This window comes from Ostrea edulis, chromosome 8 (genome assembly GCF_947568905.1).
Source record: "Ostrea edulis chromosome 8, xbOstEdul1.1, whole genome shotgun sequence".
Lineage (NCBI taxonomy): Eukaryota > Metazoa > Mollusca > Bivalvia > Ostreida > Ostreidae > Ostrea > Ostrea edulis.
Window position 1 is genome coordinate 45,477,594 of NC_079171.1, and position 14,673 is coordinate 45,492,266.

The 14,673-nt window shown below is 36.1% G+C and overlaps 1 protein-coding gene across 1 annotated transcript; it reads left to right on the plus strand.

The window, feature by feature from the left end:
* The first annotated feature begins 2,795 nt into the window (after window positions 1-2,795).
* On the plus strand, window positions 2,796-5,510 carry LOC125661341 (uncharacterized). Its single transcript, XM_048893319.2, has 2 exons — window positions 2,796-2,874; window positions 3,367-5,510. The coding sequence occupies exon 2, from the start codon at window positions 3,391-3,393 to the stop codon at window positions 5,005-5,007; it is 1,617 nt and encodes a 538-aa protein (XP_048749276.1). The 5' UTR covers window positions 2,796-2,874; window positions 3,367-3,390; the 3' UTR covers window positions 5,008-5,510.
* Window positions 5,511-14,673: the final 9,163 nt, after the last annotated feature.

Sequence of the window (14,673 nt, forward strand, 5' to 3'; positions counted from 1 at the left end):
CCATGATTCTGATTGGTTATTTATGATAGCCGATAAGTATCAAGGAAATAAATTCTGGGGAGGATAAAATATTTCCCTGACTTAAATCCTTGCGAAGGGATATTTAACCTACATTTATAGATCACACAGTCTCTGTAAACAGTGTTAAGAATAATACAAGACTCGAATCTTGATTGATTGTTTACGTCCCTTTGATAATTTTGCTCTCATAGTGATACGTCACTAGATGTAGGATAAGCAACACAAATTTAAACCACATGTATGCTTAGCGCTCACGACCTTCGTTTTTAAGGTCATATCTGAAAGACCCGTGATTCTTACTTCTAAATGCCGAACGTTTGGCGAAGAAGCAATCACTAACTATTTCTTAACGTCTTAGGTTTGACACGTGTTGAACCTCCCGGTAACAAGGAGGACGCTCTACCACTGAGCTTACGACCGGGTGGAATCTTGAAGTGTCAACTAAAATGAAATTTGAGATATCCATTAAAACAGAAATTTTGTGCAAGATAAGCTTTTATTTTACCGCTCTTTTCTACCTAATGGAAAATATTGAGCTCAGTGACAGACAAGAAGCAGAAACATTAGTCGTAAAACTTGTTCGTTAATCATTGTAAAGCAATGCTTAATTACTTAAAGTCAAACTTACCAAACATTTATTTCATCATTTTGTATGTTTTGTTTAGAGGTTGACTGTTGTTGGGTTGGGTTGGTGGGTGAGTGGGATAGGGGGATAATGCTTAAAGGACACGTCTCATGTTTTCAAAGTATACAACATTACATGCATTTCGTCTTCTTTATGCTTATAGTAATTAATTCTAATAGTTCGTTAGCCGACATTTTGCGATAATTAACCACAATACAGACTTAAATCTACGCCCCGATTTCAAAAAGTCTAGTTAATTAGATAGGTAATCACGTGGTATAGTGACGTCACATGCGCCCTTCGGATTGTGAAAGTACTGCGAGATATTATTAAAAACTCAACTTTTAGGGGCCTAATTTATTTACCATGGGCAACATTTAAATTGATGTTGACAAATTTTCCGAGCTTTATACATTTTCGCCACCAGAGCACGCATATAACGATGTAAATACCCAAATATAGCGAGTAAAGGGTGTATGAAATCGGCAATATTGTGAGTAAATAATGTTTATATGGGTCGCTGTCTACAAACTGTTTGGTGATGTTATTCCTTTATACATCTGTAATTGGCGCTGTTTTTCTAAAATAAACAGTGCAATCATAATTTATTTTTGGATTAGACAAATTATGCTACGTTAAATTGTTTACAACTAGGCCCTATGCCAAGCTATTATCACGAGTGCATTTCGGAAAGAAAGAAAAAGACAACACACACACAAATCAATAAAAATGATTAAATTTAAAGTGGTAATCACATTATTTTATTTGATAAAGCAATCTTATTACTATTTTTGAATTGTGATCTGCACGTCTTTAGGAATTTACAAAGTGGGATCACGGCGTTATATACTGACGCACTCAAGATGCTACAAGTTCAATAAGGAAATAATTTTATGATTCAATTTAAAGTTAGGAAATACAATATTCTATTATTTGTATAATTAAAAGTTCAATTATTTTGTATCTTTAATTTTTTTGGGTAAATCTACCAGTTGGTAGAAGTTACATTGTATCGTCGATATATGTTGTTACAAGGTGAAGGTCAGTTGATCCGAGTACGTATTGAATTTGAAGAGCAAATCAGAATATATGCTATAGGCCTACCAGTGCTTATAGCTTCGATATATCCATTTTCTCGCAGTTTATTAGGGTCTCTCTCCAAGCGGTTTTTGAAAAGGTGACTGGGTGTGTTTTTTAAGGTAAAGTTCTTGCTCTAACAAAAAAATTATCCACGTCTTTTTTCTCGTACCATCCTTCGAAAACTAGAAAAATACTCAGTATAAATCCTTTCTACCGACTACTAGTACACCCGAGCACGGCACAAAACATCTTAATGCATTATTATTTACAAGCCGTTAACGTGATAATTGTCGATTAAATCTAATCTGTTTATGAACTGGCTAATAGATGTTTTCAACCCGAGGGCGCATATGACGTCACACATAATGGCGCGTAAACTAGCGAAAGAAAATATGCATATCGCAAGATTTGAATTTCATCGCTCTCAAACTCGATAACTACGCAAAATCTTTCATTTAAAACACATTGAAAGTAGTTTTAGGCATAAGAAGTATTAATTTTGCTGAAAAAATGAAAACGTTTAGAAACATGCGTTGCGTCCTTTAACTGCTCTAGTGTGCTTAAGCAGCTTATAAATCGTTATACACCTACATAAATTATGATCAACAGCTTTCATTCAAAACAATCATGGGAGTATTTAAGAGGGAATATTAACCAACCAATTAGTTATTTTCTTTATACATAACTCTTTCATCCCGTGAGGATCCGGTTAAAATAGGTACTCAGCAATCCCTGCTTGTCGCAAGAGGCGATTTAATGTGGGGCGAAAACGGAAGTCCCGTGTCACAGCAGGTGTCGCATAATAAAGATCCCTCCCTGCTCAAAGGCCGTAAGCGCCGAGCATATGCCTAAATTTTGCACACCTTCCCCGGCAATAGTGACGTTTCTATATGAGTGGAAAATTCTGGAGAGGACATTAAATATTGTAAAAGTAATCATTTATGTAAGCTAAGTTGTAAATGAATAAAATAACTGAAGTTTGGTCCAAATTTGGTAAATCACCACACTTCCCGTTTGAATCACGTGGACAGACGGGGTATATATATATATATAGTGTAGCAGGACCCGCACATTTAAGTCAATCATCATAACCTAGTAGACATACGAGGAAGACGCAGCTGTGAAGACCTCAGGTTGGGTATTTACAGGTTAGACAACATTATCTTACATTATGAGTTGCACTGTCTCTACAATTGTTAGAAAAGTATTAGATAATTGTTTGAATGCGTCAAATTATTAAAACAGCTAGATATGATTACAGCGATCACTTTAATTTCAAGTGAGTTTGGGTGAAGTGGGAGGGTATTTTATATCTATATTATGCATTCTATCTGTTAAGTTTTATTTATTTTTTAACAATCCGGCTTTATATCTGAAATTATCCTAAATTGTAGTTAAATTTTACCTTTTTCTGTGGAAATTAATTCATTCTTCCTTTGAGTATATCTCCTGTATGACACAATCAAGAAGCCTAGACATACATTTCGTCTATTGTGCAATGCATGTATACATTTTTTAAGTCAAATTAAAAGGTGTGTTTTTTCAAGAAGTGTAATGCATTAATATGCTTTTTTATTACTAATTAAACATCAGTCAAGTTTTAACCAATAAACATTAAAGTTCATTTCTTTTATTAACAGTAAACTGCCCATGTGACCGCAAAGATGGACCCGCGACGTAGTGCGCAGGACGTCCTACTGTGTGACCTCTGTGAAACTGACCCCGTACAAAACTATTGTGAACTTTGCCATACCGATCTTTGTAGTAATTGTGTCAGTAAACATCTCTCAGATTACTCTAAAAGACACAATGTCGTTTCGTATTTCAACAGAAAGTTTACTCCTAAACACGCAAAATGTCTGAAACACACCGAAAAAGATTGCGAACTTTATTGTGAGGAATGTGACGTTCCTGTTTGCACTTCCTGTCTCGTCTCAGGTAAACACAAAAGTCACGATGTATCGGATATTTTGGGAAAACTTAGCTCGAAAAAACAACGCTTGCAAAAAGATTTATATGAACTAGAGAACAAAATTTATCCCCGATACGAAGAAATGGCCTCCAATGCCCAAAAAGGGAAAGCCGAGACAGAAACAAATTATTTAAACCTGTCCACAGCTGCTGATCAACATGGAGAAATCTTGCAACGGCAGATCACCGCCTTTATTAACCGACGGAAATCGGATATCAAGGAGAAGAAAAATAAACACCTGGCTGTTTTACAGAAACATACAGACGAAATCACGCACAAAATTGCTGAAATCAAACGGGTCATTCTAAAACTCAAAAACATTCTGGACAGCAATGATATCTCCTTAACATTCACTTACAGATCTAGAAACGATGAATTCAATGAGCTGCCTTCTGAAACCAAAGTTACAATGCCAAGGTTGTCTACTCCAACGATTAAAACAGAAAAACTTGATGAAATGTTTGGTACGTTGTCATCATTATCCCTAACAACAGTCAAACCAATGCTTGTTGAACCGCGACTCGCCGGCACCATAAACACTGGATTTGACAGACAAGGCAGCGTTAGTTGTCTCAATGAAGAACAAGTCTGGACATGTGGGAATAACAAAATCATGAAACTCCTCAACCTCCAAGGCAAACTATTGGCATCAATACAAACCAAGTCAGGGAACGAACCTTTTAACATAGCAGTGACACGGGCCGGAGATCTTGTTTATACTGACTATAATGATAAAACTGTAAACCTAGTGAAGAATAATCAGATAGAGACCATGATCAGACTAGACGGATGGAGACCTCGCAGTATCTGCAGTACTTCAGCAGATGATCTCCTGATTATCATGACCAGTGATGATGAAAGAAAATCCATAGTTGCGCGTTACTCTGGTTACACAAAGAAACAAAGCATCCAGTCTGATGATCAGGGTCGTCCTCTCTATTCCTCTGAAAATTACCCCAAGAACATCAGTGAGAACAGGAACCTGGATGTCTGTGTGGCTGACTTCAATGCTAATGCAGTTGTGGTGGTCAATCAGTCCGGAAAACTCCGATTTAGATACACTGGTCATCCCTCTAATACCAAGAAATCATTCCATCCAGCTGGCATCGCTACAGACAGCCAGGGTCACATCCTGACAGCAGACTGGGACAGCCACCGCATCCATATTCTAGATCAGGACGGACAGTTCCTCCGTTACATTCAGAACCGTCATTTTCACCATCCTAATGGTTTATGTGTGGACACCAGAGACAACCTCTTTGTATCCGAGTTTGACACTGCTAAAGTGAAGAAAATTCGATATCGATAAACACGGTGCTTATCACATATCTAAACAGAGTGTTGATTACACGCCTCAACAGTGTCAAATACACATCAAAACACGGTGTTGCATTTTCATTACGGTGATACACACCATGTTAATTACAACAGTCATTTATTGATAACAGCTGTGTTAACAAATGTTTATGATTTGTAATTAACGTGTGTATTCACAGTAAATGAGTGTTTTAAGTGTGTCTGATTGAACGTTATTAAAGTATCTCTGGAGTAGTATCTATTAGGGATGTGTGAATTTTCCGGTATATCGCGATAATTTGTCTCACGGTATGTATTGCGATACGATGGAGAGAGAGAGAGAGAGAGAGAGAGAGAGAGAGAGAGAGAGAGAGAGAGAGAGAGTATTTGGTAAAACGCGTAGGAATCGTTATATCTCTATATATACAGGTTGTGAGTCATTTAATTATTGTTTGATCTGATTTTTTTGTTTTATTACAAAATGTTTTTTTTTACGAAATAAATGTTTAAACTGAATTTGACTTTCTGCGCTTTAAACCAAAGTAGTAATGGAAATCACAGAGAATTAAGGAAAAATAGAATGTCATGAAATATCGTGATATCATCATGAGATTGTAAAAACACTTGCGATACTCATCACTATTATCTAACAAGAGGCCCACAGGCCTTATAGGTCACCTGAATACTAGTGAAAAAAGTATCACTAGTCCCAAGGGCTATGAAACCTAGAAAAAATCCTGTTCTGCATATCTAAGCTAAATTTTAATGTTCAGCAGCACTATAAAACAAGATGTGTTCTTAAAACGTCAATGCCCAAAAAAGGTGCATATATTGATGAAATGGTTTACATAAAATAAAAGATGTATTAACATGAAAACATATGTGTAATTTGGACCCATCCTACAGTTAAAACCCTGGGTTGTGAAATTCACCATTTTTTGTACATCCTTTTCTGGTATTCCTAAGTATGCATTTAGATTTTGTACAGTATCAACAATCTTACACATAAATACTATGTTCGAAGTTTGGCCCCACCCTAAGGTCAGAACCCCTACCACTGGGATAATCAAATTTTGTCAAAAGACTACATGTACTTGCTCTTTCTAAATACCATTTAGATTCAATTTAATGTTAATAGCACTAAAGGTGTTTTAAGTATTTTACACTTAAACACTATATAGTAAGTTTGGCCCCACCCTGGTGTCAGAACCCCTACACCGGAGATCATGAAATTTACGATTGTGGTAGAAGCTTGCCTGAGCTACATCACTATGCATTTAGTTTTTCTTACATCTGTGCGGTTTTAGAGAAGAAGATCTTTGAAAATTGGTCAATATTTGGGCAATTTTTGCCCTGTCCCAAAGGCTCCAGGGGTGCAGGAATCCTAAAATGTACAATTTTTATGACCCCTTTATCCAAAGATACCTAATATCAAATTTGAAAGGAATTGGAATGGTAGTTATCAAGAAGTTAAAAGATTATATTCTTCACGCATCTAATAACTAACCACTTTGGCCCCACCTTAATACCAAACCCCTATCCCTGGGATCACCAAACCCCTATCCCCGGGATCACCAAACCCCTATCCCTGGGATCACCAAACCCCTATGCCTGGGATCACCAAACCCCTACCCCTGGGATCACCAAACCCCTACCCCTGTGATCACCAAACCCCTATCCCTTGGATCACCAAACCCCTATCCCTGGGATCACCAAACCCCTATCCCTGGGATCACCAAACCCCTATCCCTGGGATCACCAAACCCCTATCCCTGGGATCACCAAACCCCTATCCCTGGGATCACCAATTTTACAATTTTGGTAGAGGCCTTCCTGCTTGACATCATTATGTATTTAGTTTTTCTTACACGTGTGCGGTTATAGAGAAGAATGTTTTTAGAAATTGGTCAATTTTGGGCAGTTTTTGCCCCACCCCTAGGGTCCCAGGCGTGCAGGAGTCCTGAAATGTACAATTTATGCCCCCCCCCCCCCCCCCTGTGTCCCAATGATGGTTCATACCAACTTTGAAAAGAATTGGAATGATGGTTATGAAGAAGTTAAAAAAAATAATCTTCACAATCTAATAACTGACCATTTTGGCCCAACCCTAATATAATGTACCAAACCCCTACCCCTGGGATCACCAAATCTACGATTTTGGTAAAATACTCCCTGTTCTTTCTAAATATTCATTTAGTTTCAATTTAGTATCAATAGCACTAAAGATATTAGTTAAATGTTTTACATAAAAACACTATATACTAAGTTCGTTCCCGCCCTGGGGTCAAAATCCCTACCTCGGGGATCATTAAATTTACAATGTTGGTAGAGGCCTTCCTGCTCTTCATCACTATGCATGTGGTTTTTCTTACACATCTGGGGTTCTAGAGAAGGAGATTTTTGAAAATTTGCGAATTTTTGGGCAGTTTTGCCTCGCCCCTAAGGTCCCATGGGTGTAGGAGTAAACATCCCCTGTCGACCGGTCACCGCCGTGAGCCGTATATCCTGATCAAGTAAATGGGGATTTCCGTAGTCTAAATCAGTGTACCAAGAACGGCCTAAAAATCGGTATGACACAAGTCATATCACATTTGACTGAATGATAGGTTGCATTGTTTATTGTATTCAGGTAGATAGATAAGTTTATCCCAAACTTTCACCCGTACGTTTAAATCAGGTTTTAGATTGCTGACTAAGCAAGGTCTATTTTAAAATTCCATCATTCGAACTGGTCTGCGGTGTTTGTGTGTTGCAGGCACGAAGAATAGACGCCAAATAGCTGGCAGTTCACAGCATTGTATGCTATTCAGTTTGTTATATTGCTTCAAGCAGGTTCTACTTTAGCACTTCTCAGGTTAGCTAAACTACTTCAATATTGATATTAATGTCATTTCAGTTGATTTATAAAACTTCCAAATCTCTTCACCTGCAGATTATTGTTGTATAATGTTGGCCCACATTAGCATACTATTAATTTTACAAATACAGTATATAATTTTTAAATATAGAGTATATGTAAACTCTAATGAGTATACAAGAAACAGTGGCGGATTTAAGGAGAGAGGGGGGCGCAGCTGGCGCGCACCTCCCTAAAATTTTCAAATTTAAGGTAAATCGTGGTATCTTGTTTAGAAAAATGTACTAAACGATAAAAGAAGCAATAATTTCTTCCACTCCCGGAGAAATGAATAACAAAATCTTTTGATTTCTTGAAATATGTTATTGAGAGAACTTAATTCTTTCCAAAAACCCTTAAAATTTCGTCATTTTTATTAATTTCACATTGTAAAAAATGATAGAAAATAATACAAATGACTAAATAGGAGACACATTTCAAGCTCTATAAAATCTGCAAAATCCAGGAGCTTCCAGCGGCTTCGCCTCCTGGACCCCCACCAGGGCTTTACCCTGGACCCACTGGGAGCCTCAAGGCGGCCCCCAGACCCCCTGCCTCATAAAGTGGCGCCTTGGAGTTTGGCGATGACAGTGGAATATCGCTGCGAACAAGCTGATTTGAAAAAAAAAAACTGGTGGGGGGATATCAAAATGCAAATTTCTCAAATTGTACGTCTCTCGCGCATAAGACTTTACAGGCCCCGCATTTAACTTTATTGATCCTCTTCATTAAATAAGAAAAAAAGTCACAAAAAAAATTAACTAGAGATTGTTTTTATAAAAAAAACAAGCATACTGAAAGTATTGCATGGCAATACATAGTCCCCCACCGGTGGGAAAAAATATTGTACCACACAAGTTCACCATGTAGGTTACTGTAAAAGGGAACATTGGGGAACCAAGATAGGAATGATTGGAAATCAACTACTATTCAAGTAGAGACTAGACCAGAAAAAGACAAAGGACCAGAGCCACAAACCCCATATTATGGCCCTTAAAATATATAAAAATGAAAGTAAGTGTTGAATAGGAGTATTGGTGTTATAAATATGTATCAGAATCCGGGGCTTAAAAAAACATGTTAGATTTTAAAAATAGGAGCACAACTAAAGCTGTATACGTACTAGAACCGGATATGGTACCGTATTTCTGTCATTTTCCACCATAAACTGGTTATTTTGTAAAGGTTTTGTCATACTGGTTTCATGTCGCCCAAAATATTTAAAGTATTTTTATAATATACACCTTTTCAATTGACCATAAATGCAAAAATATTTTAGGGCGAGCTATGAGCACTTTTTATTTAAACAAAAACAAAAACGATATTCCGGATTGCTGAAAAATATTACGGTTATAATGCGCTAGTGGTGGTAAACTTGAATTTTACAGAAAATATGGCTGGTTTAAGTATCTTATGGAGAAGGAAACTACGTTTTTTATTTCGTGTCATGTATATGTACATAGGTCATTTTAGTTCGGTGTTTATTTTTAAAGCAAGGGAAATTCCCTCATCTAATAATAGTTTTCGGTTGCAGCTTGTTTTGCCCTTTTACTATAGATGTTCATTTTCAATACCTAGTTGTTTTCATCTTTTAAAGTCGTTCACAATACATCTTCATTGCATCGTTGCTTAAAAACTGTGTACAATTTTGGTAGTTTTACATTATTATCATAAACGTTATCATTGAACGAAACGACAGTTACCGAAACTGTTAGGCCTAGTGACTGAAATGAACATGGCGCGGCGTCTTCTTTCACTTTGGGATATCGGAAAATATTCAGCCTTCACGCAAGTATTCTTGTATGGTACTGATATCATATCGAATAATTTTTGCTCTATTTATTTTACAAAAGTGTTACTACGCAGCTTTAGACTGTCAACATTCGAAATAACTGTTTTATTTAACCTAACTTTACGTACATTGGGAGCAAGTCCTTCTTTGATTTACAGTACATCCAAGTTTCGGGCTGAATATTAGCATGACCTGGTCAGGCAAAAAGGAATTCAAAATAACAGATTTAAACTACAACATGACTTACCATAGTATGCAGCATTGCCGCCAGTTAAATCCGAGAGTAAATTATGTAAGCAATTCATAGATAGCGATCCACATGTTATCGATGAGACATGACGTCATCTGTTGTAAGATATTCATGATGCATTTTATGCTTCGATAGGCGGATCAAGTAACCCCCATATGAAAATACTCGATATACTGGTTTTGTTTTGTTTTGATTTCACATATGATATCGTTGTACATGCCATGAGTTTTTTATTTTTTATTTTTATGTAACTTTACTTGTAAACAAAGACTGTGCGTTTTGTTTTTTGTTGGGAGGGGGGGGGGGGGGGGTAAGACAGTACAGCATTTATAAATTGTGCATGTTTGATTCCGTTGATTTTCAATTTCATGACCTAGTTCGAAGGCCTATCAACGTATCAGTGTTCAATTGTCCAATGTAAAATTAGAAAAGGAAAAATAGTGTCGTCTTGGTTGTCAAGGAGGTGTGTCCCAATGCCAAGTTACATTTAAACAATATAAACAAATATTTTTTTCAGCGTGCTCAACAAATCAAATTGCGTGATACAAGTAAAATTAAATTATGACAGACGGACTGAATGCTATATTATATATGTTTTGCCAATTAATAAACTGGACATGTGTTGTGCCAATAAATATATCTTAATTTAATAATCCAGCCTACAATAGCAACAGGAAATTGTGCTTAAATTGTCCAATCTTCAAAACCTTAAATTGTGTACATGTGTGTTGTGGCGGTGGTGGTTTTCATCCACTCAAACTGTCCCAATCTCCCTCCCAAATTCAATTTCTTTAAGTGTGCAGTGGATAGGATCATTTGACTTTGAAAATGAACAAACGAATATCACATGGTATAAATTGGCATTGATTTCAATTTGTTAAATAGCATGAATTATATCAGCTCAAAGAAATGTGGACCATAAAATGACAAGAGCATTGGTTTATTTGTGCGATTATTTTAAAAGATTGACATTTATATTAGTGCACCACATGTATTTTAATGTATAATTTTCATTGTAATTAAGAATATTAGATGATTTAGATCCGCTGTCTACATGTTTACAGGTAATGTAGAAATATCAAAAAGTGTACAGTTGACAACGCGATTGAAATAAGAATGCGGACAATTTTTTGTTTATTCAGTGACTCACGAACTTACCCGTCTTCTGAATGAAAGTTATAGAACATACTATTTTTTATATCAGTTATAACACCCGAAAACGGGGGCAAAAATCATCTTCGCTTGCCATGGGTTTTGGGTCGATTCTGCTCTTCGTGGGCTGAACACATTTTGCTATCGAAGATGGAAATTTTCTTTAAAATGCCTAGATTGTCCGCTTGCATAAACATGTATTACGGTGGTAAAAAAAGTCTAGTAAATCCAATGAAGTTGTAGTAATATAGATTTTATATTTATTTCATTTTTGACTGAGAGGGCGTTAGATAGCTAGGCACGTAACATCGGTTTAAAAAAGGGAGGGGGGGGGGGCAGTCCTAACTCGCGCCAGCCGAATAATTTAACATGGAAAAAAGAGAAATTAAATATATCAGAATGAAGTGGAATGGTTAATTAATAATAATGATATTGTACATTTAAGATTTGATTAAACTTCCCGTACCTGTATACAATTACTGGTGCTCTCTCTCTCTCTCTCTCTCTCTCTCTCTCTCAGTTATAGATTCAGTACTGTTGTATAGCGTGTATGAATAGAAGCAACTAAAATGCAAATCGTCAAAATGTTGTCTATATATATTTGTGTGTGAACTAATTGCATTTAAAACCGATATTTTAAAACATCCTTACAGTATATTTGGATGGGTCCATGTGGCGATCTATTCTCTTGGTGAACTCGTGCTGCTCGTGCTGTGAAACAATGTGCGACTAACACGTACAGGTGTTTGTGTACGGGATGTCGAGAATTTGGGCGTTTCATAAAGGTGTGAACGTCTGCGGGGAAGTCTGCATTCGGATATATATCAATATCTTGATATATCTATATACAAGAAATAATCCCGATTTACAAACATGTTGAGGCTTCTACTTAGAGATAATTAAAATCCATTTAGTGACACTGTCCACTCTATATCTGCTTCAAACATATAAACGTGGAAAGTTAATACAGAACAGACGTGATAAGTTAAGGGTAATTAAGATGAATTGTTTCGAATAGCAAACTCCAACATGTAAACAATTTAAGTAAGTTATCAAATCAGTATGGTAATTCTTTAAAGATAGACAGTGAAGGTACATTTTTAAAAATTAAATTACTATTTTAAATTTACAATAATATATATCATTAAATGATATGAATATATACAAGTCGCCGTTTTATACGTTTTAATTTTCATCCACTAATATTTCGCTTAGTATTTTTTTTCCATCACACGAAGGTGCACGGTGGCACAAAGGAGGCACAGATGTCAGATATCCGTGGACTTAAATATCTACCTCGCTCAGAAAATTAAGACTTCAGAGGTGCCGACAATTTTCAAGGTCCACCGTGTTTTATTTAAAAAAAATATTTTTGGTCCCGTTCAGATGATTTTTCACTAAGTTATGGCCCTTGGACTTTGAAAAATAGCACGAATTATTAGTTTCCCCTTATTTTTTTTTTTTTTTTTTTTTTTGCTTGCAGATATTCATTTGAAATTTTGGTACGCTACTTTGCCATAACAAGTTACAGATGAAGTTTGAATTTCGTCTCCGTCCATGAATTTTTCATTAAGTTCTGACCCTTGGACTTAGAAAAAGAGAATGAATTGTTAGTTTACATCCAAGTTTCTTTCTGTAGATATGAGTACTGCACTCATTAAAACTTCTAGCATAGTAATACCACAATGTAGCTAAATTTTTCATGATCACCTGTTTTTCACAGTTTATAGATTTGTTTAAAGACCTAAACCTAATTATAAAGGACCAGTTTAGTTTCAAATGAATATCTGCAAGCAAAAAAAAAAAAAAAAAAAAAAAAAAAAAAAAAAAAAAAGGGGAAACTAATAATTCGTGCTATTTTTCAAAGTCCAAGGGCCATAACTTAGTGAAAAATCATCTGAACGGGACCAAATTCAAACTTGATTTGTAACTTGTTATGGCAAAACAATGTACTAAATATCAAATGAATATCTGCAAGCACAACAAAAAAGTCTGGGGAAACCTGATAATTCCTGCTATTTTTCAAAATCCAAGGGTCACAACTAAGTGAAAAATCAACAGACCGGGACCAAATTCAAACTTGATATGCAACGTGTTATGGCAAAGCAATGTACCAAATATCAAATGAATATTTGTAAGCTCAAAATAAAAGTGTGGAAAACTGGTAATTCATGCTATTTTTGTAAGTCCAAAGGCCATAATTAAGTGAAAAATCATCTGAACGGGATCAAATTCAAATTTGATCTTTAATTTGTTATGGAAAAGCAACATACCAAATATCACATGGGATCGGGCTAGCCCGTTTTGGGCCTGAACTCTGTGATACCATAAATATAGAAAGGGGTCTAACTCTGACAAAGATAAAAAAAACTAACCACTCGCTTCAAATACACATGTACCTAAAATTCTTAAACTATGTATGTTCTGCAGTCGTTTTACTTGCATAGATTAATGTTTCAACTACTTGCATGCCAAATGTCATGGCACAGGTTCTTACAATAACAAAAATATACGTCATCGTTCTCTCGATTTCACTTGTTCATTTTTACTAGGACATTTACCGGTCCCGGTCACGGAGTCGTTTCTCGCCTATGACAGCTGCGAAGTTCATACTAGTGTGGTAGATTTCGGATCTGTAGATGATAAATTATATTTATATTTATTTGTCAAGCATTGTAGTATCACATGTATCAAAAATATTAAAGATGTTGGATTTTTTGTTGGTTTGTTTGTTTTCTAAATTCAATACAATATAAATACAAAATCGGTCCCGCTCCGTCATAAATTCCGTGTTTCATTAGCTCGAACCTGTCTTATATACTACATATTGGAAATAAATTTCTTCTTCTTGTTCCATTGCTTGATGTGTGTTGACATTATAGTTGATCATAGACCTGTAACCTTTGCAACAATATAAAACCCGGTCAGTGGTGGATCTAGACGGGGGGGGGGGGGGGGGGGGGGGGGGGGGGGGGGGGGGGAAGGGGGGGGGGGTAACGTAAAGTTAGTAAAAATCACACTATCTTTTTTATGTCGACAAGATCCACCCCGTTATGCAGATGTTCCTCAAACAAAATTAATAGTATCTTAAGATACACTAAATAAGACCCCTCTTTTATTCTTACTTGATCATATCAGTCACGTTTTCTACATTTCATATTTCACGCGATGAATTGATCTATGAGAGCAAGTAGATGACATATCATTGAAATATAAATAGCATATATTTAGAGAGGTAACGTATTGTCAGGTTTATTTTTAAAGAAATGCTTGTGAATGTCATAAAATTTCCTAGCTTCGTTAATGTCGAACTTGTCTTTGAGGATATTATTTACAAACAATGATCGATTATAACAGCATCAAAATACATCCTACTTTCCCTAGCAGATTCGCAGAGATTTTCATGTGATCATCGCATCGTTTCATACACAATATCAGCAACCGGTACTGAACATCATATTTTACCAGAGTCATGCCGTTGTTTACAAACAACTTTCCCCATGTATTCCAAATGTCGATGTCTATTAGAGGCGATTTCAAGGTCACAACATAATTTTAATTGAAATTGACCGCAACGCAAACTACATTT

Bases quoted from the DNA above. Each gene is read 5' to 3' on its own strand.
- LOC125661341 (XM_048893319.2), top strand. From the start codon at position 3,391: ATGGACCCGCGACGTAGTGCGCAGGACGTCCTACTGTGTGACCTCTGT.